Source organism: Asterias amurensis, chromosome 22, assembly GCF_032118995.1.
Source record: "Asterias amurensis chromosome 22, ASM3211899v1".
Lineage (NCBI taxonomy): Eukaryota > Metazoa > Echinodermata > Asteroidea > Forcipulatida > Asteriidae > Asterias > Asterias amurensis.
Window position 1 is genome coordinate 9,656,842 of NC_092669.1, and position 22,144 is coordinate 9,678,985.

Genomic DNA, 22,144 nt, shown 5'->3' on the forward strand with positions numbered 1-22,144 from the left:
GACCCGGAATGCGCGCAGGCGGCCATTTTCTAAGTTGAAAATGTTAAACACAAACTCAATCGTGTGTTTCATATTCAACGACGTACAGAATGGCTTGCGCGTATATCTCCTTGCGGTCCCGTCGCGTTTGTGCAGGAAGCATCACCAGTGCGCCCTCTAGTTCTTATCATAACTCTATGGTTGAACTGGGTCAAAAAAGGTAAACAAAGTGCTCTAACCTTGCACTAGTAGGACTCAGTGACATAACAACTAATTTAATAGTACATGTATGTGTACTCACATTGACACAGTAATAGACTTTTATTGGCAGAGTCTGAATAATAAATACAAATAGTGTTCATCAGAGTACATGGTGCACGTAATACGTACATGTTATGTACTTGTACATGTACATGTAATTGTAAAGCATACTTCAGTACCTGTAAATTTATTCTGGTGTGTGAAATAATTGTTATTGGTGTCACTACGAGGTCACTACTGTACTACATTGTACTGCACCTTGTCAAATGGTTGAAGAGCATGTGAAGTGTAGAGTACAAATTGTAAAATTGTGTGTATACATTCATCTTGTTTGGCCTTGATCTTAAAGCCAGCTGTAACTTTGTAAAAACAATTTAGATTCTTTATCCCTGATTAAAAAATTAACATCTACATACAGTGTAAAAGTCTAACGTTGTAAATGTACATGTACATGTTATGTCAGTCATTTACATGGCAGTAACTAATAATTAAGCTTGGGCGATATCGATTTATTTTATTCACGATATATCGCTGACAAAATATCGCGATATTCGATATAATCGCGATTAATTAAATTTAACATCATCAATCTTCAAACTCCCAGTGAAAGTTGTAGAAGAGACAGTCATAGCATAAGATAGGTGTTCTAATGACCTATTCTTCTGGTTATACTCCAAACCTATGGGGTGCAAGATGTCTCAGCTAGGAAATACATCCCGATATTGCGATACTTAATCGATATCGCAATAATCGCGATATATCGATATTTCGATTAAAACCAAATCGATCCGATATCGAAATTGTTTCCAAGTTAGTATCGCGATATTCGATAATATCGTGATATCGCCCAAGCTTACTAATAATTAGGGTGCTCCCCATGCAAAAGCTAGTGCATACATGTATTGGGACCTATACGCGCAAAAGAACCTTCCGATATGTGTACATATGTGCACTAGAGCAAGCGAGTTGAAACGTTGAGACCAATTCAGAACTGACTCCGCGGCAGTACAGTTAATTACGATCCTATAAGCTAAAGTAGCAGTCCAGTCTATTTTCTATACCATCCGCCCTGGTAATAGTTAAAAAGCAGGACAACTCTTTTCAGAACTGAGAAGTCTCCCGAACCTCCGATTATCTACTCCGCGGCAGTAGAATAAAGCAAGACAGTTCTCTAAGAACAAACTCTACCTGGCAAGTAAATACACACATGGTGTTACCGCAAACCAAATATACAACTACAAACTTCTTGAGATAGAACCGTTTATAATGTTCCAGAATGCACATAAGGGCATTTTTAACAACAAATAGAACACATTCCGAAGACCTCTGTTCAATGCTGCGTCCTTTAGCCAAACACCAAAAGTTTTGGTTCAGAATACACCCCATAGGTTTTGACAAACGACAACCTTCAACATGTGTCTTCTGACATGTGATTTTTTATTAGTTGTCTAAATATTTGTCTTTTCTTTTCAAAATCTATTTTGCAGAGAGCGGATCACCTTATGGCTGCGGAAAAATACTCCAGCGATTCCCTGAGAAAGATTGGGAGGATGTTCCTTTCATACAAGGGATTGATCTGGTAAGAGGAGGAGGGACTGGTTTCAAGTCTACTTTTTTGTATGAAGACGTTTAATTTAGGATTTTAAAAGTAATAAAAAAGTGGCTTCTTACATAGTGGTCACAGGCCAGTATGCTTCGCTTTTGAAAGGGCAAGGGCACTGACTATTTCTCCTTGGTAAACAGGTAAGGGGCACCCTATTAAGAAAATTTCTACTGCTGAGCATTTCAGAGGGCATGGAGGCAATCGCATTTGTTGCCTCTTTGAAGTATCAGGCCTGTGCTCATGTCCTATTGCCCCTGGTCACTGGGCCATTTTATTTCATTCCATAAACCATCTTAAAGCAACTCCCCCGGGAGTATACATGTACAGTCTGTTCTGCCAAATATGTAGGGCACAAATGTAAATCAATCACAAGAACCATCTCACAGGTACCCATTTATACCCCTGGGTAAAGAGAAGCAATTATAGTGATAGTGAAGCCTGTTGTTCAAGGACACAAGTGTCACGACCAGGATTCAAACCCACACTCTGATGACTTAAACCACAAGAACTTGCTCTAAACCACTCGGCCATGAAACCCATGAGTTTAACCCTGGCACGGGTGGCTGGCAGGCACCACACAGTCGGTGCCCCAGAGTCATGTCAGGGGAAAAAATGTCTACTTTGGTGGGATTAAAACCTACTATTACCCTTGCATCCTATTTGGAGACTTGTCTGTGCCAGGCGTTGCTAGCTAGTAAACAGTTTACCCTATTTATTTGAAGAAATCACTTAGCAAAAGTCTTTTTTAATAAGGGGCATTAAGTGTCTTGCTCATTACCAGAAATACCAGTGTCTGGTGCTCTTATCTGCTCGGCCATGACAAACCGAATAGCTTTGTATAAGAATTGAGTATTACTATTATTATTTCTGTTTGATTTAGTTTTGCCAACCCGGAGGTTGGAAGCTCCTATCCAAGGCCCTGGAGCCGACGTTCTTCATTGCCGTCCTAACAGACATCGAGGCGGAACGTCACTACTGCGCCGTCCTCACCTTCTCCGAAGCTGTCAAGATGACACCGACTAGACCCGACGATGTTGAGGAGGAATTGGAGGGCGCCCTCGTACATCACACGATGATGTTTGCGCCAAAGAGTCTAGTGATTATCTCCAGATTGAGCTACTTTGAAACATTGAAGGTAAACAAAGCAGAAAAACGAAACAGTTCAACATAAAAACAAGTTTTATGGTGAAATTTGCCAACAGAAGGCAAAGGCTACAAGGGAAATTATAGAGAGAGATGATTTTCAATTGCAGGCCCTAGGATGTGGAATTCCATTCCACACTCTATTAAGAATTTGAGGCCTGTGGCGAAGTACAAAGGGTCACTACGACATACATGTAGTTCGTTTTGGCAACCCCAACCAAAGTCCAACCGAGTCCACATGTCGGTTACCGGTTGGTCTGAACAGCATCGTCACCGCGCTCAACCGAACACGCGAAAACGCTCAATCGATGACCAATGTTTCTGGTTGGGGTCGTCAAAACGCACTCCTGTACTTGCTTGGCATTAGCTGGACTCTCCTCTTGTCTGAGTGTTGTGTGCTGGGCCTGGCAGTGTTTTTAGCTGTTCCGACCTACCGTCAGAACAGGTATTGTTTCTGTCGAGATTTTTTTTGTTTTTCTTATTCTTTGTTTTCGCAAACCCATAGCAATTGCACATGTTTTTTTCTTTAAACCTAATCTCCTAGACCATAACTTCAAAAGAGTGAAATCATATACCAAATTGAAGCTTAGAACATAAGCTTTACTCTAAATGTAAACAAAGTTAAAATCTAATTAATTAGCCACGTAATCTTCATTTGAATATAACTGGATGTTGTCGCTTCCATGTTATTGTTAAATATTCTCTTTGGTAAATGCCATACAGTATGTACCTATCATGAGTTGTGACTTTTTGAGATGAGTCTACGCATTTGAATATAACTGGATGCAGTCGCTTCCATGTTATTGTTAAACATTCTCTATGGTAAATGCAATTCAGTATGTACCTATCATGAGTTGTGACTTCTTGAGAGGAGTCTACTCAAGTCTCCTTTTCTTGTTTTTCTACCTACGTTCTGGACCACAGCGCAGTCTCTTTTCATTTGTTTCCTAACCGAGTTCTGGACCAATATACTTTGAACACGAAGGTTTAGGGTTTTTGTTTAACGAACGTGCGTATATAAATAGGGGTTTTTGACGACGACGACATACCATGGTGTCCACAGAATTACACTAAACTTAAACAGTTTGAAGATAATGACAGTTGAAAGCTTCCCTTAAAATATTACTTGCTGTGGTGTTGTAGTTTTTGAGAAATGAGTGAAAAAATGTCAAATTTAGACTCCGAGGTGGCGTCGTCCGGGACGAACGTGCGTAATTTAAATATGGGTTTTTGACGAGTCGTCGTCAAAAACCCCTAAAGGCATCTAATACTACATTTCAACCCTACTTATTAGTTATAGGCGTTAAGCAGTTCATATTTAGTGACAATGTTCGCAAAATCATGAAACGAGAATTATTTCGCCGGATCGCAATCCCCTCTGTTAATAGATACATGTACACACATGTAAACCCAAATTATGCATTGGCCCTTATAGCCTAGTGGTCATCAGTCGCGATTACGTGTCTGATACCTGCGAGTTCGAATCTCCGTACTGCTACAATATTTTTTTTATCCCCCAAAACTAAATAAATATTTATTTTTGTAATATTTAAGTTAGATTCTTATCTTTATATCGATAGTGTTGCCTTTTGTTTTTCTCAATTGTTAGCCCAACATAACCTGTGTGCATGCATGACACGATGATGTTTGAAAAACACAGTAAGCGGAAAATGGTGATCATAAGCGCAGAGTTTGGTGGTTAAGAGTTCTGTGAAATCAAATCGTACTCGATCAAACATCAAACCACCGACCCCCAATTTTTTTTTAAATCGTAATTTATTAACCACGTGATCCATATTTGCATATTTAATTGGGAAATCTTTGTAGCACCATATCTCAAGAAGTACACGGCCGTTAAACAGACTGTTTGTAGTTATAGACTTCTTTGGGATTGGAGATTAGATTAATTTCGAAAAACCTTGACCTCAAGTTGACCTCTACTTCCGGGTCAACCGGAAGTGGGACCATATCTCAAGTACTGTACGACCGATTTTCAAACTTTTTTTCAGTTTTATACCCCTAAGGCGTTAAAAATAAACTTTGAAAAACCGTGACCTCAAGTTGACCTCTACTTCCGGGTCAACCGGAAGTGGGACCATATCTCAAGAAGTACACGGCCGATTTTTAGACTGTTGGTAGTTATAGACTCCTTGGGGATTGGAAATAAATTGCAAAAAACCGTGACCTCAACTTGACCTCTACTTCTGGGTCAACCCAAAGTGGGACAATATCGATTTTCAAACTTTTTTCATTTAGACACTCCTTTGGCATTGGAGATTAGCCTTAGGTTACTGTTACCCCATGTCGACCTCTACTTCCGGGTCAACCGGAAGTGGCATCATAACTCAAGACACTATTCAACATGTTCAAACTTGTTTTCAGTTATAGACTCCTTGGTCATTTTAGCACATAATCCAAGCAAAAGAACACGGAACAGCTTTGTGTTTGTTCACAAACACCTAATGTCTAGTTTCCACTTGGTTTCTGATTCAATACTTTATAACCCAAGGAAAGGGCACTTTAAAGATTGTCTCCAGATTGAGCTACATGTACTTTGAAACATTGAAGGTAAACAAAGCAAAAAAAGGAAACTGTACAAAATAAAATAATTATGAGAATTTGCCCAACACAATCCCAGAAAACCACTCTGAAAAGGTAAAAGCTACAAGGAAAATATAGAGACAGAGCATTTTCAATTGCAAGCTCTAGCATGCGTAATTCCATTCCACACTGCGCAGGGCTCGAATTTTGGAAAAAAAGTCCATAAGACCACAGGGCTTGCAGCTCAAAATGTTTGCTGGACCAGAACTGTTTAAAACCAGAATCCAAATGAGTCCAGCAACATGCATTTATATGCACCAACAAAGTTGATCATATTTATCTCAACTAAGATTGTCTCTTTGCAGACTTTGCAGTTCATGTTATTACACAGTGAGTGTATTGATGTGAGTCACTTTTATTTGTACTTCTTTGTTTTTCCCGCCTTTTATTATTGTACATTCATATAAATAAAATGCTATTTAAGTTCCTGAATATCTATATAGGGACGGGTTATTTTGGTTTTATTAACCTCCTCTTACTGTGACAGTTTATAAAATTTACTCTTGTAATATTTTTTTATTCTTATTTGTTGTTTATATTGCTTTTAATTTTCCGTAACATTCTTAAATATTTACGTAATTTTTATATCGTAATTTTATCACATGATTTTATGTTTACTTTTAACATGGTAGTTTGTTCGCAGGTCCCAAATGGAAACCAGTTTTTAACTGATTTGGCTCACCCTGGGTAAATAAAGGAAATAAATAAATAAATAAATATTTGATTGAAAAACACAAGACTGCCAGACTTGTCCCATCATGAGTTAATACTGGCTCATCGCTAAACCCACTGTCCTCGGGCCTGCGGTCCGGTGTAAAATCTGCGGCCAAGTTCAAAGGGTCTCTAAAAACCTACTTGTTTAAAGGAACATGTTTCCTTGGATCGGACGAGTTGGTATTTAAAAAGCGTTTGTAACCGTTTTTTTTAATAAAATGCATTTGGTTGGAAAGATGTTTTAAAAGTAGAATAAAATGATCCACACAAATTTGCCTCAAAATTGCGTGGTTTTCCTTTTACGTTGCGACCTAACACGGTCGGCCATGACCGTGTTAGTCGACGAGGTAGAAGGAAAACCTTGCAATTTCGAGATATGTTTGTGTGGATCATTGTGTTCTACTTTGACAACATCTTTTCTACCCATATGCATTTTATAACAAACGGCTACAAACGCTTTTCAAAGACTAACTCAACCGATCCAAGGCAACGTGTTCCTTTAATGTTACTCGTTGCCGGCTCGACCTGCACATACACGTCTTAGAGCCCAGCGTTAACTGGAATCTCTCCTCTTGTGTGAGTGCTGGAACTAAGCCTGGCAGTGGTTTTCCACTCAGATTCCATTCCCAGTGTTGTATTTTCTTGGCCATTCTCTGAGTGCTTTGTAACCCGAGGTAAAAGGCGCTTTATAAATGTTATTATTATTTTTATTATTATTAATCAGAATTGTCTCGGTCTGATCTACACGTCGTACATAGACTCGCTAGACGTCCCGCTGGAAACGCTGGTGGGAAACATCCTGGGTCATATACAAGTGCCACCAGCTAATGGACCACAGGTAAACAACAAAAATAAATCTTGCCTGAGACATTTCTTTCTTTTGCAGTAAGGTTATTATACGAACAGCATTGATTTTCGAAGTCAGTCCTGACCTCAATATCATGACACTGCTCACAATGGAAGTCAGCACTCATGGCATGGTGACCTGTAAAGCGCATGATTCTATTTGGCAAAAGTGCAGATTTCCACAGTAAGCAATGCCAAGAAATTGGGACATGGTTGTTCGGTAACACATTGTTAATCATGGATTTTCCTATGTTGTTTTGTTGTACAGACTTAAAATATTTGAGAGAGATTTAACCCCCCCCCCCCAAAAAAAAAAGAAACCCCAAAAACCCACCCACTTAAAAAAAAAAAAATTCCCCAAAACAACAACAACAAATGAATCAACACAAATCACTTTCAGTAAAACTTGCATGTCCATTCACATGGTGAAACACTTTTCAGGTACAACTATTGGAAAAACGAGTAGCGTGCCTCACAAAGTACATGTAGTACCCGTTATTAAGTTTCTTGTCATAAGTACAACACCCTGAAAGTTGATTTCACCTAGAGAACACTGCTACCTACTTTTTGGATTTTCAAATTTCATGTGTACGACCACATCCTTGTGTTAAACCAGGATGCAGTGCCTCAATTTCCTCTCGTATTCTAGGATTTGAAATTTGATGCATAGACGAGGTTTTAGTTTCCCGTGGGTTTGTTTCATTATCGGTTTCAGTGGTGATACAGTAGTGGTGATACAAAAGCACTTCCACCTGGAGGTAAAACTTGTTAAAAGGAAGTACACCAATGTTGTGTAAATGATATGCAATATGTTCATTTTGGGCTTGTGTTCAAACAGAAAAGAAATATCTTGCCTTGAAATAGTTTTCCTAGAGACTTATTTTACTCCCCCAAAATATAATTTTCCTCAGATTTCTTTTCTTCAAAGTATTCATTTGTTCTTTTAAATAATTTTTTCATTTCATAAAAGAAGTTTTAAACAAACATGGGAATGAATAATTATTTCGGGGGAACCAAATAGGCTTATGTTTCGAGGGGTGAAATAACATTTTGAGTATAAAACAAAACCTTGTCCCTTTACAGGATCTGTATTAAAGGAACACATTGCCTTGGATCGGATGAGTTGGTCTTTGAAAAGCGTTTGTAACCGTTTGTTATAAAATGCATATTGGTTAGAAAGATGTTGTAAAAGTAGAATTCAATGATCCACTGACAAACATACCTCAAAAATGGTTTTCCTTTTACCTCGTCGACTAACACGGTCGGCCATTTATGGGAGTCAAATTTTGACTCCCATAAATGGCCGACTGTGTTAGTTGGCAAATTAAAAGGAAAACCACGCAATTTCGAGGCAAATTTGTGTGGATCATTGTATTCTACTTTTACAACATCTTTCCAATCATATGCATTTTATAACAAACGGTTACAAACGCTTTTTATAGACCAACTCGTCCGATCCAAGGCAACGTGTTCCTTTAACTGAGAGTTGATTCAAGTATGCATAGTATATCACCCTGAGAAAGTCTATAATTTCCATCGCTCCAAAACAAAGTTATTATTTTACACGATATTCAATAAAAACAAATACCTGCCTTGTAATTCTTACCACATTTAAAATGAAACTTGGCCCATCTATATTTATAAAAAACACTAACTGAGAAGAACCGAATGCAGTTTTGTGACAGTTGTATATAATTCATAGCGCATTGAGGGAACCCTTGACTGTACTATCCCTTACAATCATGATCAGCCATTTGTTCAACTTCAAGTTTTCTCTCTTCTAAAACAAATTCTTGCTCGATTATATGTTTAGTACATTTAGACAGAAAATGAAACTTAGCCCATCAATATATTTGTTTATAAAAAAAAAAACACTGACTGAGAATAAATTATTGCAGTCTTGTGAAAACAGTTTATTTTTTGTTATAGTGTATTGAGGGGAACCTTGACTGTACTATCCTTCACGACAATCATAATCAGCCATTTTGTTCAACTTCCAAGTTTTTTCTTCTTTGAAACCTCGATATGAAAGTGATAATCGCTTTTATGTAGACATACAAGTTGCACAGGCTTCTCTGCACACTGAATTTCTATCGAAACACCGAAGACACTTTCTCTATTAATAACGTACTGTGCAATGCACGCAATAAAACATGTCATCACAGTTTTTGTTCTTGTGCGAGCTGCACTACATGTTTCTTGCACTCTTCCCTATGCCAGATAAAATATAAATTGATTTGTAATGGCCCTTCTTTACATTCCTATCTTGGGAAGGGTTGTATTTTAGTTTGTTCAACAGGCATCACAAGTTAACCTTTGAGCAGCTTCTTAAAGACACTCGACACTATTGGTAATTGTTAAAGACCAGTCGTCTCACTTGCCGTATCTCAACATATGCATTAAATAACAAGCCTGTGAAAATTTGAGCTAAACTGGTCATCAAAGTTGCGAGATAATAATTAAAGAAAAAACATCATTGTCACACGACGTTGTGTGCTTTCAGATGCTTGATTTCGAGACCTTAAATTCTAAATCTGAGGTCTCCAAATCAAATTCGTGGAAAATTACTTCGTTCTCGAAAACTACGTCACTTCAGAGGGAGCAGTTTCTCAGATAGTTTTATTCTATCAACCTCTCCTCATTACTAGTTACCAAATAAGGTTTTATGCTTACATTTATTTTGAGTATTTACCAATAGTGTCCACTGCCTTTAAAAATCCAAGTGAAACAGAAAATCTTGAGGTCAATTTCTTTTGCACAAAGTGTGTACGAAAGTTTGGGTTTGAAACAGAAAATCTTGAGGTCAATTTCTTTTGCACAAAGTGTGTACGAAAGTTTGTGACCTTTCAACTGAGTTTCATTTCATGTCTATGATAGGTCCTTCTCTACAGTTTTTTCCCCAATGCACTTTCGCTACATGTAGCAAGAGTATGGGGAGGATGTGTACGAATTGCCTGTCGTTATACACAGATAAAGGCAATAAAGATAAAGAAAATAACAAAAATCCTCAAGATAAAACTGTTTGGAGCAGGGATGAGATTGTTCAGACTTTTGGCTGAATTCAGACTTTTTATGCCGGCCTGGTGAAGAAAATGAGACAATATTGTTTCCACAAATAAAGAAATCCTGCTCATTGGTCTACTTCTCTACTGTTTTGGATACTGTTTCCAAAAGCTCTTTGGAATCTATAACCCCATGTGTTACCAAAAGTAGAAATAGCATCATTTCAACATACCTTTGAATATGTATCCAAGTTTCAGACTTTTCCGTTAGTAATGACTCTCACCCCTGGCAAAGCTTCAGGTTCCACAGTTGGGCTTTTTAAAACCAAACAGAAAGTAGAATACATTCTGAGGACCTTGTTTTCAATTCAGCATCATATGGCGTAACTTACAGACTGTCCTACCTTTTTGAAAAATCATTGGGAGAAATCACCTTATGTTTGCTCAAAAAGGAAAACAAAAATTATTCTCCATAAATCAATTTAATTTTCCAGATCCAAAGCAAAGGGAGAGAGAGAGAGACGGAGAAAAATAACATGTTTTTTTAAAAGTGCACAAATTTATTTGCCCAAAGAAATTTTGATGGCAAACCTGGACACAGACACTAACATAATACCAACAAAGACGAAAGAATAAAATGTGTATTATTCTTGCTAATTTTCTTTCCACGCCTTGGGGAAATCCCCTCTCTGAACCAAACCAGTTGAATGTTTACCCCCGCTGCAACCCCCTCCCCCTCCCCCTGCTTGATTTCTCAAAACTCCCCATCCGGCAATTTTTTCGTTTTGCATCAAGCTGTAACTACAACTACCTTGGCCCAAAGTCATAAAACCTGTAAGCAAAAAAACTCACTAAACACAATAGTATTGCTAACCAGAATTAGGTTATCAGCCCAAACGACATTAAGTTTGCATTGTTGTGGCTGGTTCCCGACTCAGTTTTTGCTTAGCAAAGAAATTTATAAAGCAGTATTTTTTTTGACTTGGCAAATAAATTTGTCCAGCAGTATTTTCTGCTTAACAGCTTTATGAGCTTGGGCCCTGATCTTTTTGAATGTTTTATTTTTGTTTGTTATTTCGGGTTGCAGACTGTTGGTATGTCTGTTGCATTCACTGTGTACAACAGCATTGTGTGCTTGTGAAATCTGTTGACATGAAGCATGTATTGTAATGTGTGCTCAAAAGTTCTCTTTTGTGTTTAATGTCAATCGTCATGTCTGGCGTGTACAATATTTTTTTTAAATAGCCCAGTCGAGGAATTCTATAGAAAAACTTGTTTCCATTTTTTTCTTCATAATTGCATCATAAATATACTATTTTATCTGTGTTTCTGAAGGATTTTATACAATTTCTTTCTAGTTATTTATTTAGGGGTGGGGCTGGGGACCTAAATTGTAATGTACACGCCAGTTAGTTGGCATCAAGTTACATTGTATGAAACAAAACTTTACTGATTTTAAAGTTGGTCTCATCAGCTAGTGCTCTTAAATCTTATATTACCTTTTTAAAAACAAGTTGTGTTCTAAAACCTTTTGCAAACTTGATCACAGAGAACAACATTTACAAATTTGAAAACTATTTTACATATTATTTTAATACAAAGTGACATGCATAGTTGTTCAACACAATTCTTCCAAAATTGTTGAACAAACCGAATATTTTTGAGTTACACTTCCATAGCATCGATAAATTTTGATTGGTACCCATGTGTGTATAGGGCAGTTTCTGGCACATTTCAATAACATGTATGTACATGTAAGCCTGTGGCCTATCCACTGATAGCGCCCTTTAAGCGTCATACATACGTATAAGCGCTTGAAAGTTTCAAACATTGTGCACGCGAAGTCGTCACTTTTGGGAGCAATTAACATTAGGGGTGAGAGGCCAGAGGTATTGATACAGCGCACTGCCCGTGGTATCAAGGACTGGGTGTATACATGTACATGGATGTAGTTATCCAAATAGGAAATAAAAATATGCATGGGGATTGGTTTAAAGATCAAGCAGTTGTAAGATGAAAGACATGAATACTGCAGGTTGCATTTTTGAGAATCTTGCACCTATAATGTACTTTACAGCACCTAGGACACAGGTTGAGAATGGCTGAGAAAACTATAGAATGAACAAGTGGTTGCTTGTGGACATTGTAAAAGTTAGTGCATTTAAAAATTACACTCTACAAACCTGACTGCATGGGAGATTTTAAGTTTTGTGCACGGTAAGGTTGTGGAATCCCAACAACCCATGCACACATCTCATAGGTCTGACAACATGTGTTGGTTTTCACACAGAACTTGCTGAACGACACGCAAGAAAGTGTAGAGCATGAATGGGTAGGTGATCGTCATAATTCTATCCAGCTTCGGGGGCCACTCATACATTGAACTGCATTTCATCCATAGTACAGGGCCATATTGCTTCCCTTACATCCTTAGTTGACTTTCAGAGATGCTTTTTCAATGTTTCATGCATGTAGTTGGTTTGTGTTTGTGTTGCTGTTTGTCAAATTACGTGTACGTAGATCTCTGCAGAATGTTACATCTCTGTAGACTGTAAGCTCCGCAGTTGCTCTTAAAGTTGCTTTTGTCTGTCTGCATTCTGCGATTAACAGCATTCTACACCTTCATATGAAGCAAATGCAATTCTTTTAATTATTTTCATTCTTTGAGAAGACTCTGTACTCACTTTTGTTAACATTTCAATTTCTGAGCTGCAGAGTTACTACAGATTTTGCTGCTAATCTGGTGTTAAACATGTACATGTACATGTATGCTGCATCCTGCTACAGACAGTCTGCTCTGTCTACGCTGTCTGCAGCAGACAATCTGCACTGGCTACAGATGTCTGTAGAGAGTCATTCTGTCATGTCTGCAGACCATTAATGGATGAGCTGTGGAGAATGGGTCTGCAGAAATAATACTTAACAATAAAGTGACACTACAGAATGAATGCATAAATGTACACATACATGTGTATACGTAGACTGCCGACAGTCTGCATATATTCTGCAGACATTCTGCAGAGTATACATTTATGTCTTTAGAATGGTACTCTACAGTCCTGACAGTGTAAGAGAGTCTGCAGAGTGGCCTGCACAGAGCAGTTTTTTACACTCTGCACACCCGATCCATCTGCAGCCGATTTGCCAAGTCATGTGACATTCTGCACCCTATGTTCATGTTTTTTTATTTAGCGTAACCATTCTCTCATCTTTCTTGCATAGAATTTGACGACAAAGTCATCTCACTTGCAATATAATATGTTCCATGTTTTATAAAGCACTTCTCTAGCTGCTCTTAATTGATCAATGTAGTGCTTTTTATAACACCCCTTACCAATATTCTGCCTTTTCATTGGTATAGAGCGCGTCACATGATATGTCTTAGTTTTACTAGACGACGGCCGTGTGATAGTGCATTGTTTGCCGTGTGATAGTGGATCGGTTTGCCATGCGCTAGTCAGAAGACTATCACACGGCGTGCAGTACCCAGACGTCCGTTGCGTGTACGAGGATGATAAATTAATAGTCTGTAATCATTTCGGATTACATGAAATTACAGGCAGCACAGTCAAAGTTTTGCAATCTGTATTCGCGCCGTCCGTGGATTGTAGCATTCAGGTCGATAACTTAATAGTACAGAAATGTTTGGGGTGTTATAAAACAAATATTAATTGTGTTTACTCGTGCAATTGTTAAAACTATGACCACCTCGGTGATCCCCGGAGTGTTCTATTTTCCCGAGGCGAAGCTGAGGGAAAATAGAACGCTCCGGGGATCACCTCAGGAGTCATAGTTTTAACCATGCACTCGAAGCAGTCAATATTTGTATAATACTAACTGTTATAAGCCGTTTTCCCATTGGATTTTTTTTCCCGTTGCCACGGGAAAAAGTGGCTGGCGATAGTGTCATTCTACCTTGCGTTCCCACCTGGACTTATATATTCCGCAACGATTGCATAGCATCTTACAGCGTGGTTGTGGTAGGTTTACAGCGCTGAGCTGTTCCAATTGGACTTTTAAGCGGCCCGGTTAAGTTACCGTGGCTGTGCGAAAGTCTTCTCGACCACTTTTGACCTGATAGTTTTACATCTTGGTCGCAGTAAGTTGACAGGGAGGTCAGTTTACCATGCTTCCCCATTGTATTAAATTTTGTCATTCTACAGAAAAGTCATGGTACTTTAGAAAAAAAGGAGGCCAATGGGAAGCCGGTTTTACTGAAACGCTGCAAACTCCATTAATTTGATTGGCTTCCATCTAACCAAGCTTTTCTTATAGTCCTTCACCAAATTTGTGGCTACATGTATGGCTGTTATGGCTGGATCACCAAGTCATCATGCGATGTTCTTAGCTTTTAGTAAAAGTCATAGCCATAGATGTCCATTGTAGCCGCCAATTTGGCTGTAATTTTTGTTTTCTTTTGATGGTTTTAATTCTTCCTGGTGCCTGGAAGTAAATTAGCAATCACAAATTATAAGATTTGAAAAAGTTAAAAGTGTTTGTCACCGCTCTACTCTTCTAACAGTTTGCTGTATTAACACTGCAAAAAGCTACATTATGTTTTTATGTTTACTGTCGTCACAGATCAAGATGGCTTGTCTTTGAAGAGATGATAGATGACGGATACATTTAGTTAACTTCCATATTTATTTGCCGTGATGGGTTATTGTGTTTTTTAACAGGAGGAAAGTCTACTAAATAATAATAGTATACTGTAATTTGAATATTGGTTCTTATATGGTTCTCAATCAGACTGCAGGGCCCAATTTCATAGCGCTGCTAAGCACCAAAATTTGCTTAGCATGACATTTGTTCCTTGATAAAAACAGGAATGCCATCCAAATTTCCAGTCTTTGCATGTTGCTTCTTACTGGTATTCAGCTGTTGTTTGCTAGTTCTGAAAATCACGTGGAAATTTGGTTGGCATTCCTGTTTTTATAAAGGGAGAAATTTCATGCTTAAGCAAATTTGTGTGCTTAGCAGCGCTATGAAATTGGGCCCAGGACTTGCAATCACAAGGTTGTGGGTTGGAATCCCCCAGCTAACCGCTGATTTCACAATGACTAGAATAAATATTGTCATCTAGTTACTGAATCACAGTTTCTTGATCCAATGTTTGTATGATGAGAGAGATTGGCTGTTGCCAGCTTGGCGTTTATATCCCCCTGTGGGAGTTTGCCGAGTTCCCTTGACGGAAGATCATCTAAACAAACATATACATGTAGCGTACATATTCTAGTAGCTTCATTGTGTACATCAAGGCACTTTGTACAACATCATTATCCCTGTTAAAGGAACACGTTGCCTTGGATCGGTCGAGTTGGTCTTTGAAAAGCGTTTGTAACCGTTTGTTATAAAATCCATATGGTTGGAAAGATGATTTAAAAGTAGAATACAATGATCCACACAAATTTGTCTCGAAATTGTGTGGTTTTCCTTTTACTTTGCAAACTACCACGGTCGGCCATTTATGGGAGTCAAAAATTTGACTCCCATAAATGGCCGACAGTTTTAGTCAGCGAGGTAAAAGGAAAACCACGCATTCTCGAGTGATACTTGTGTGGATCATTATATTCTACTTTTAAAATATCTTTCTAATCATATGCGTTTTATAACAAACGGTTACAAATGCTTTTCAAAGACCAACTCGACCGATCCAAGGCAACGTGTTCCTTTAATATCACGCAAACTCAGACCATTCCTCAAAGTTTCTCAGCTCCCTGTTGAGCTGACTTTCTTAAGCTGCTTAGATTAGCACAAAGGGGGATAATCCAACTTATTACCATCTCAGCCCCTTCATACCTTTAATCCCCTTAATACACCTGGGTTTAAAGAGAAAATCAAATGTTCAAAGAACATGTAGCTGGATTGTATAAAAAAAAAAATCGAACTGTTCCACAAACCAAAGGTATACTTTGCCATTAAATAAGATGCATTAAACTTATATTCCCTGGGAAATCAGGGGCCAGATCAAACAGCAATCCAAACAAAAAACCTTCCGTTTTAAAATTATACAAAAACAAATTTTCTCCAAATCCATTTCCTACAGTGTTTTTTTCTTCATCCGGGATGACCCATCTCTGATGATGTTAGTCTTGTGCAGTGTTATTTGAAATTTATTGTCTAAATATTGTTACAAACGATGCACTAAAAGCTAAAGTAGAAGTCCCGGCCGTTTTTCTATCTTCTGCCAAGGTAGTAGTTAAAAAGCAGGGCAGTTCTTTTCATAACTGAGAAGTGTCCTGAATTTTGGAAAAAAAAACCTTCTCCTCGGTAGTAGAATATAAAGCAAGACAGTTCTCTAAAGAACAAGATCTACCTGGCAACCGCAAGTAAACACAGACATACTGTTACCGCAAACCAAATGTATACATTTTGTTGTTATAAAATTGCATCGCCCAATTTTGAACCAATTTTACAGTAAAAAAAATGATGTAGGTGTCAAAGATGTAGTGTCTTCCTTTAGTTTTTGACAACGTAATGCTGTTTAAAAGGCCAAATTATCAATAAGTCACCTCTGAACTTTTTAGCTGAATACAGTGTCTACTTGATGGGAAAACAGCAATAAAATGTCACAGTATTGTCAAGGGAATTCCCTGTTTAGCGAGGTGACAGTAGGTACCATGTGCATTCCTGCATTCGTGAAGGGACACCAAGCCTCAGGAATCTGAGAAATGTGTTGGTATACTGTAAAAAGATTTCTCTTTATTCAAAATCATTGTTATTTTTTTTATGAAAAATTGTAGCGATGGAACTTTAACGTGAATTCTTTGTGGTTTTCTTCAGGTGCGATTCTCCATTGGTGCTGGGGATAGACAAGCACTACAGCCACCGCTCAGTGATACGCTACCCGTCACCGGCTGCAAAGTGGCAGTCCTTACACAGCAATTGGGTAAACATTTATGGCCCCCCCCCCCCCAAATAAAGGTTTTGTTGTAGTTTGTTGGAATTTGTTGATCCTTGTCTCCTTGACTCTCACATTTGCTTTTTTTGACAAACAGCAGTTACAATAACATACCTGTAAAGCCCCTTTCACATGAGAGCAATATAGCACGGGTCCCTTGCTTTATTATTATAGCATTGTTGTAAAAATTTACAAAATGTAATGTACCTCGTGTGAAAGGACAACAATTTCTGCACTGACCAGTGTCCCTTGTAAAATAGTGTCCAACATTGCTAAATTTTTGTCTTGGATCGGTCGAGTTGGTCTTTGAAAAGTGTTCTTTAACCGTTTGTTATAAAATCGATATGGTTAGAAAGATGTTGTAAAAGTAGAATACAATGATCTACACAAATATGCCTCGAAATTGCGTGGTTTTCTGTTTACCTCATCAACTATTTATGGTATTTTTTACTCCCATAAATGGCCGACCGTGTTAGTTCGCGACCTAAAATGAGAACTGGCAATTTAGAGTGAAACTTGTGTGGATCATTATACTCTACTTTTAAAACATCTTTCTAACCTTATGATTTCATAACAAATGGTTTCAAATGCTTTTTATAGACCAACTCATCCGATCGAAGGCATCATGTTCCTTTAAAGATTTTCCAATGAAAGTGCCCTTTTCAAAATGAAAAATGGCCTTGTCCTCTGAAAGATGAAATTCCAGAAAATTTCACATCAAAAGGTGGTTGCCAAAAATCTGAACCGAACATTTCCACGCAGGAAGAATAATCCCTACATAATCCCCCAACAATTTGATGCAGAATAATTTTTTGATACACAATAATCTCAACTTAAAATATTGGGGCACAAAAACTGATTTCTTTTTTACATTAGTTCAAAGTGATATAATTCTCAAAATACTTCACACTACATCTGCATGTACTTAATGTATCAAAAACTGTTTTAGGCTTCGTACCACGTTTTGTTGTTGCCATTTACCAAACGTGGGCCCTGATTTTGTTCGAGTTCATGTAAACTTTGGAAGTAAACTGACATTTATTTGTTTTTATTCTTTGGTGTTTGCAGGTATCCGCAATGTGCTCTGTCTATACAGTGCGGCCATCACAGACAACAAGATTCTGTTTCACTCCAATAGCTACACACGGTTAACTGAAGCCTGCACTGCGTTGTTATCGCTGCTGTTTCCTCTCAAATATAGGTAAGAATGTTTGAAGAAACAACTTTAAAAAGTAAGGAGGGCACCACCCTGACAGGGTTCCCTACAGGGTTAAATTTTGTCCGGGCGCAAAACCAATCCTGCACTTACGTCAAATTGCGCAAACCATTCTTGCACTGTTGTCAAATTGCGCAAATAAATCAAGCACGATTGCCAAATTGCGCAAATAAATCAAGCTTGATTGCCAAATTGCGCAAATAAATCAAGCACGATTGCCAAATTGCACAAATAAATCAAGCACGATTGCCAAATTGCGCAAATAAATCAAGCACGATTGCCAAATTGCGCAAATTATTCCTGCACTATCGGCACATTGTGTAGCGCACCAACACTCAAAGGGGCCACAGGGGCCGTGGTGCGGGGGCCCAACGAGATATGGCTGGAATTGTAGCCAGGGCTATCTATCTAGGGATAAACAGCTCGGTTGGTAGAGCATTGGCACCTTCAGCTGGTGGTCAATTTCATCACTAACCCATTTATCTGTTTCCCTTCTCTTCTCTAGTTATGTGTATATACCAATCCTTCCAGCAGCTCTTACTGAGGTTCTTAGTACACCCACTCCCTTCATCATGGGTGTTCACTCATCATTGAGGAACGAAATGGCAGAATTGGTAAGAGAAACACGCTTTAGTTTAGGTTGATCATAGTTTGCCTACTTGTCTCTGAAAAATGGGGTCTACGATTGAACACTTACCTGTAGAGGGAATACAATGATTGTTCCCCATGCCAGTAGGCCAATACCTTAGAGTTTAACAACAAAAGCGCCCCCTTATGTCCTATCCCATTTTCCTCACGTTTTGCTGAACGAAAATGGCCGATTTGGTAGGAGAAACAAACTTTAGTTTAGGTTTTTCCAAGTTTGCCAATTCCTTTCATCTTTGCATAGGGGCACACTTAATATACGTAAGAGAACCAAGTACACTTATCGGAAAGAGTAGGGGTTTGATTGGCAGCATCTTGTTCCACAACACCTTGTAAACTGTTACACGGTGCTATGTAAAAAAACAGATTTCAGAACCCAGTTCACTTATTAAAAAGAGTAGGGGTTCGCCCCGGTGTTCCTGGTTTGATTGGCAACATCTTGCGCCATAGCACCTTGTAAACCATTACATGGTGCTATGAAAAGGAATGGGTCTCATACTTAAAAACGTAGCTCCATATACATTGCAAGATAAATGCTACTGCGCTTAAACCACATTATATATGTGTAGTGTAATTATTATTAAATAGAGGTTAAAGGTGCGAGGCATAGCGGTTTTTCAGATTTGATTTGGAAGTTTATTTGGCTGTTTCTTTTGCATAAAATAAATGATTTAAAATTGTGCACCATTTTTTTTATTCCTTGCCAAAAGTTGGATGTGATCATAGCGGATCTTGACGGAGGTTGCATCAGTATCCCAGAATGCATCAGTTTGTTCTTGCCAAGAGAGGACATCCTGCAAAGGTCTCAAGATCATCTCACATTAGTAAGTTTTAATGAAATCTTAGAGCATGTTCTCTGCCCCCGGAGACCTTGTTTGTGCACATGAGGTCATGGAGATCACCAGTGTGTATTTGAGTTGCGTGTTACATGTACAATTAGCTGACTGATTGATTAAAATCACTACAAAACATTGTCCAGAGATGCAACTTTTCCGATTTAAATCGGAAAACCGACTTTTCTTATTTTTACCCCAAATCAGTCTAGGGTTGTCCCTATTTCTGGCTGCGAGGTTGGGGTGGTTTACTGCGTTAAGTGTCCAAAACGTCACCACAAATTTTCAGATTTTTTTTTCAACACCTGGTTGCATCTCTGATTTTCAAGTAGTCCAGATAATGTAGGGACTTGAAACACTATGTGGACTTCTACACAGAAAACAGAATACAAAGCAGAAGAGTTCCTGAGAAGTCTCCCGAATTCCAAAAAAAATCTACTCCGCGGTAGAAGAGAAGTCTCCCAAATTCTGAAACTCTACCAAATTCTGAAACTCTACTGCACGGTAGTACAATGTAGAATATAAAGCAAGACAATTCCTCAAATGAACATTATCTACCCAGCAAGAAGATACACACATGGTGTTAACGGAAACCAAATATATATATTTGTTATATTTCTTTTATATATACTCTGTTAGGGTAGGACGTCAAGCCATTAACTATTTTTTTAGTTTATACCATAGGTCCTTTAGGTTGGTACATGTAGTTTGCAACAGCTAATTCTATTTTCACTTAATGTTTTTTACTGTGCCCTTTTGTAGGTACTCAATCCAGAGTTGAAGCGAGCGGATCTAGCGTTCCCTTCCCCAGTGGATTCCAACACCAAGGCAGAGATAACAGATAAGGAGATCAGGGCAATCTTCCTGAGGCTGCAAGCCGAGCTGTTGATGGGGTACAGGTCTTGTCTAACATTGATCAGGATACACCCTGAGCCTGTCATCACATTCAATAAGGTGTGTACTGGGTTTGGGTTGAGATGGGCGAGGGTGGGCATTGGGTAGGGGCTTGAAGGGTCCTTAAGATAAAAGATAAGGAGATCAGGGCCATCTTCTTGACGCTGCAAGCCGAGCTGCTGATGGGGTACAGGTCTTGTCTAACATTGATCAGGATACACCCTGAGCCTGTCATCACATTCAATAAGGTGTGTACTGGGTGTGGGTTGAGATGGGCATAAGTGGTAAAGGTTTGGGGCGGAGGAGGGGCTTGGAGAAGTCCTTACATTGATCAGGATACACCCAGATCCTGTCATCACATTCAATGAGGTGTGTACTGGGTGTGGGTTGAGATGGGGACAAGTGTTAAAGGTTTGGGGCGGAGGAGGGGCTTGGAGAAGTCCTTACATTGATCAGGATACACCCAGATCCTGTCATCACATTCAATAAGGTGTGTACTGGGTGTGGGTTGAGATGGGCATAAGTGGTAAAGGTTTGGGGCGGAGGAGGGGCTTGGAGAAGTCCTTACATTGATCAGGATACACCCAGATCCTGTCATCACATTCATTAAGGTAATAAGGTGTGTAGTGGGTGTGGGTTGGTCGTTGAAAAGGGCGTGGGTGGTATGAGTTGGGGGTGGAGAGGGGCTTGGAGAGCTCCTTACATTGATCAGGATACACCCATAGCCCGTTGTCACATTCAATAAGGGGCGCACTGGGTGTGGGTTGGTTTAATAGACTTTATGCACATGATGTCATTTGAGTAGAGCGCCCTTACCTAGAGGTAAAAAGGATTTGTCCATTGGCTACACCTGTTTACCGTGCATACACAACTCTGCATTTTCAATGTTTCATCATGGTTCAAACGAAGGTGTATTCTATCGTCCAAGTATTTTATTGCTCAAAAGATTGTATTCTATATTGTCTTCGATTGAAAAGGAAAGTGTCTTGGGTTAAATAATTTGTATACATTTTTATTAAGAAATATTATTATAATTTTTTCTTCTTTCTCCAGGGTTTGTTCATGTTCCAACGGTCGTTGGTCGGTGAGGAATTCTTAAGTAAAGTTCTGGATAGCATGAGTTTTGCCGGGTACGTCAATGAGAAAGGTCCACCGTACAGGGTATGCAATATATTTGACAAGGTAAGAAAACAATTCTTCTTGAAAGTTACAGTTGGGAATTTGGTTAAAATACTGCTATAGTTTTGCGTAAAGTATTTTCATTTGGGTAAATTTATGTATAAAGCTATGAATATTGCATTGCCAAGGTGCATTAATTCACTTTTAACATTAAAGGAACACGTTGCCTTGGATCGGACGAGTTGGTCAAAACAAAAGCGCTTGTAACCGTCTTTTATATGATGCATATGCTGGAAAGATGTTTTAAAAGTAGAATACAATGATCCACACAAGTTTGCCTCGAAATTGCTTGGTTTTCCTTTTACTGTGCGAACTAACACCGTCGGC

General features: G+C 38.7%; 1 protein-coding gene across 13 annotated transcripts in view; it reads left to right on the plus strand.

Moving 5' to 3' along the window:
- Positions 1–22,144, plus strand: part of LOC139954037 (myotubularin-related protein 13-like) — a 106,734-nt gene that overhangs the window by 19,814 nt on the left and 64,776 nt on the right. For 11 of the 13 annotated variants that reach the window (XM_071953683.1, XM_071953689.1, XM_071953693.1 and 8 more), the window contains exons 2-11: positions 1,728–1,819; positions 2,724–2,978; positions 7,026–7,139; positions 12,440–12,481; positions 16,933–17,038; positions 18,119–18,251; positions 18,772–18,880; positions 19,622–19,735; positions 20,507–20,698; positions 21,692–21,820. In XM_071953683.1, coding sequence (XP_071809784.1) covers positions 1,728–1,819; positions 2,724–2,978; positions 7,026–7,139; positions 12,440–12,481; positions 16,933–17,038; positions 18,119–18,251; positions 18,772–18,880; positions 19,622–19,735; positions 20,507–20,698; positions 21,692–21,820 — 1,286 coding nt within the window. The remainder of the gene's footprint in view (positions 1–1,727; positions 1,820–2,723; positions 2,979–7,025; positions 7,140–12,439; positions 12,482–16,932; positions 17,039–18,118; positions 18,252–18,771; positions 18,881–19,621; positions 19,736–20,506; positions 20,699–21,691; positions 21,821–22,144) is intronic. The other 2 variants (XM_071953685.1, XM_071953696.1) reach the window with 1 other exon arrangement.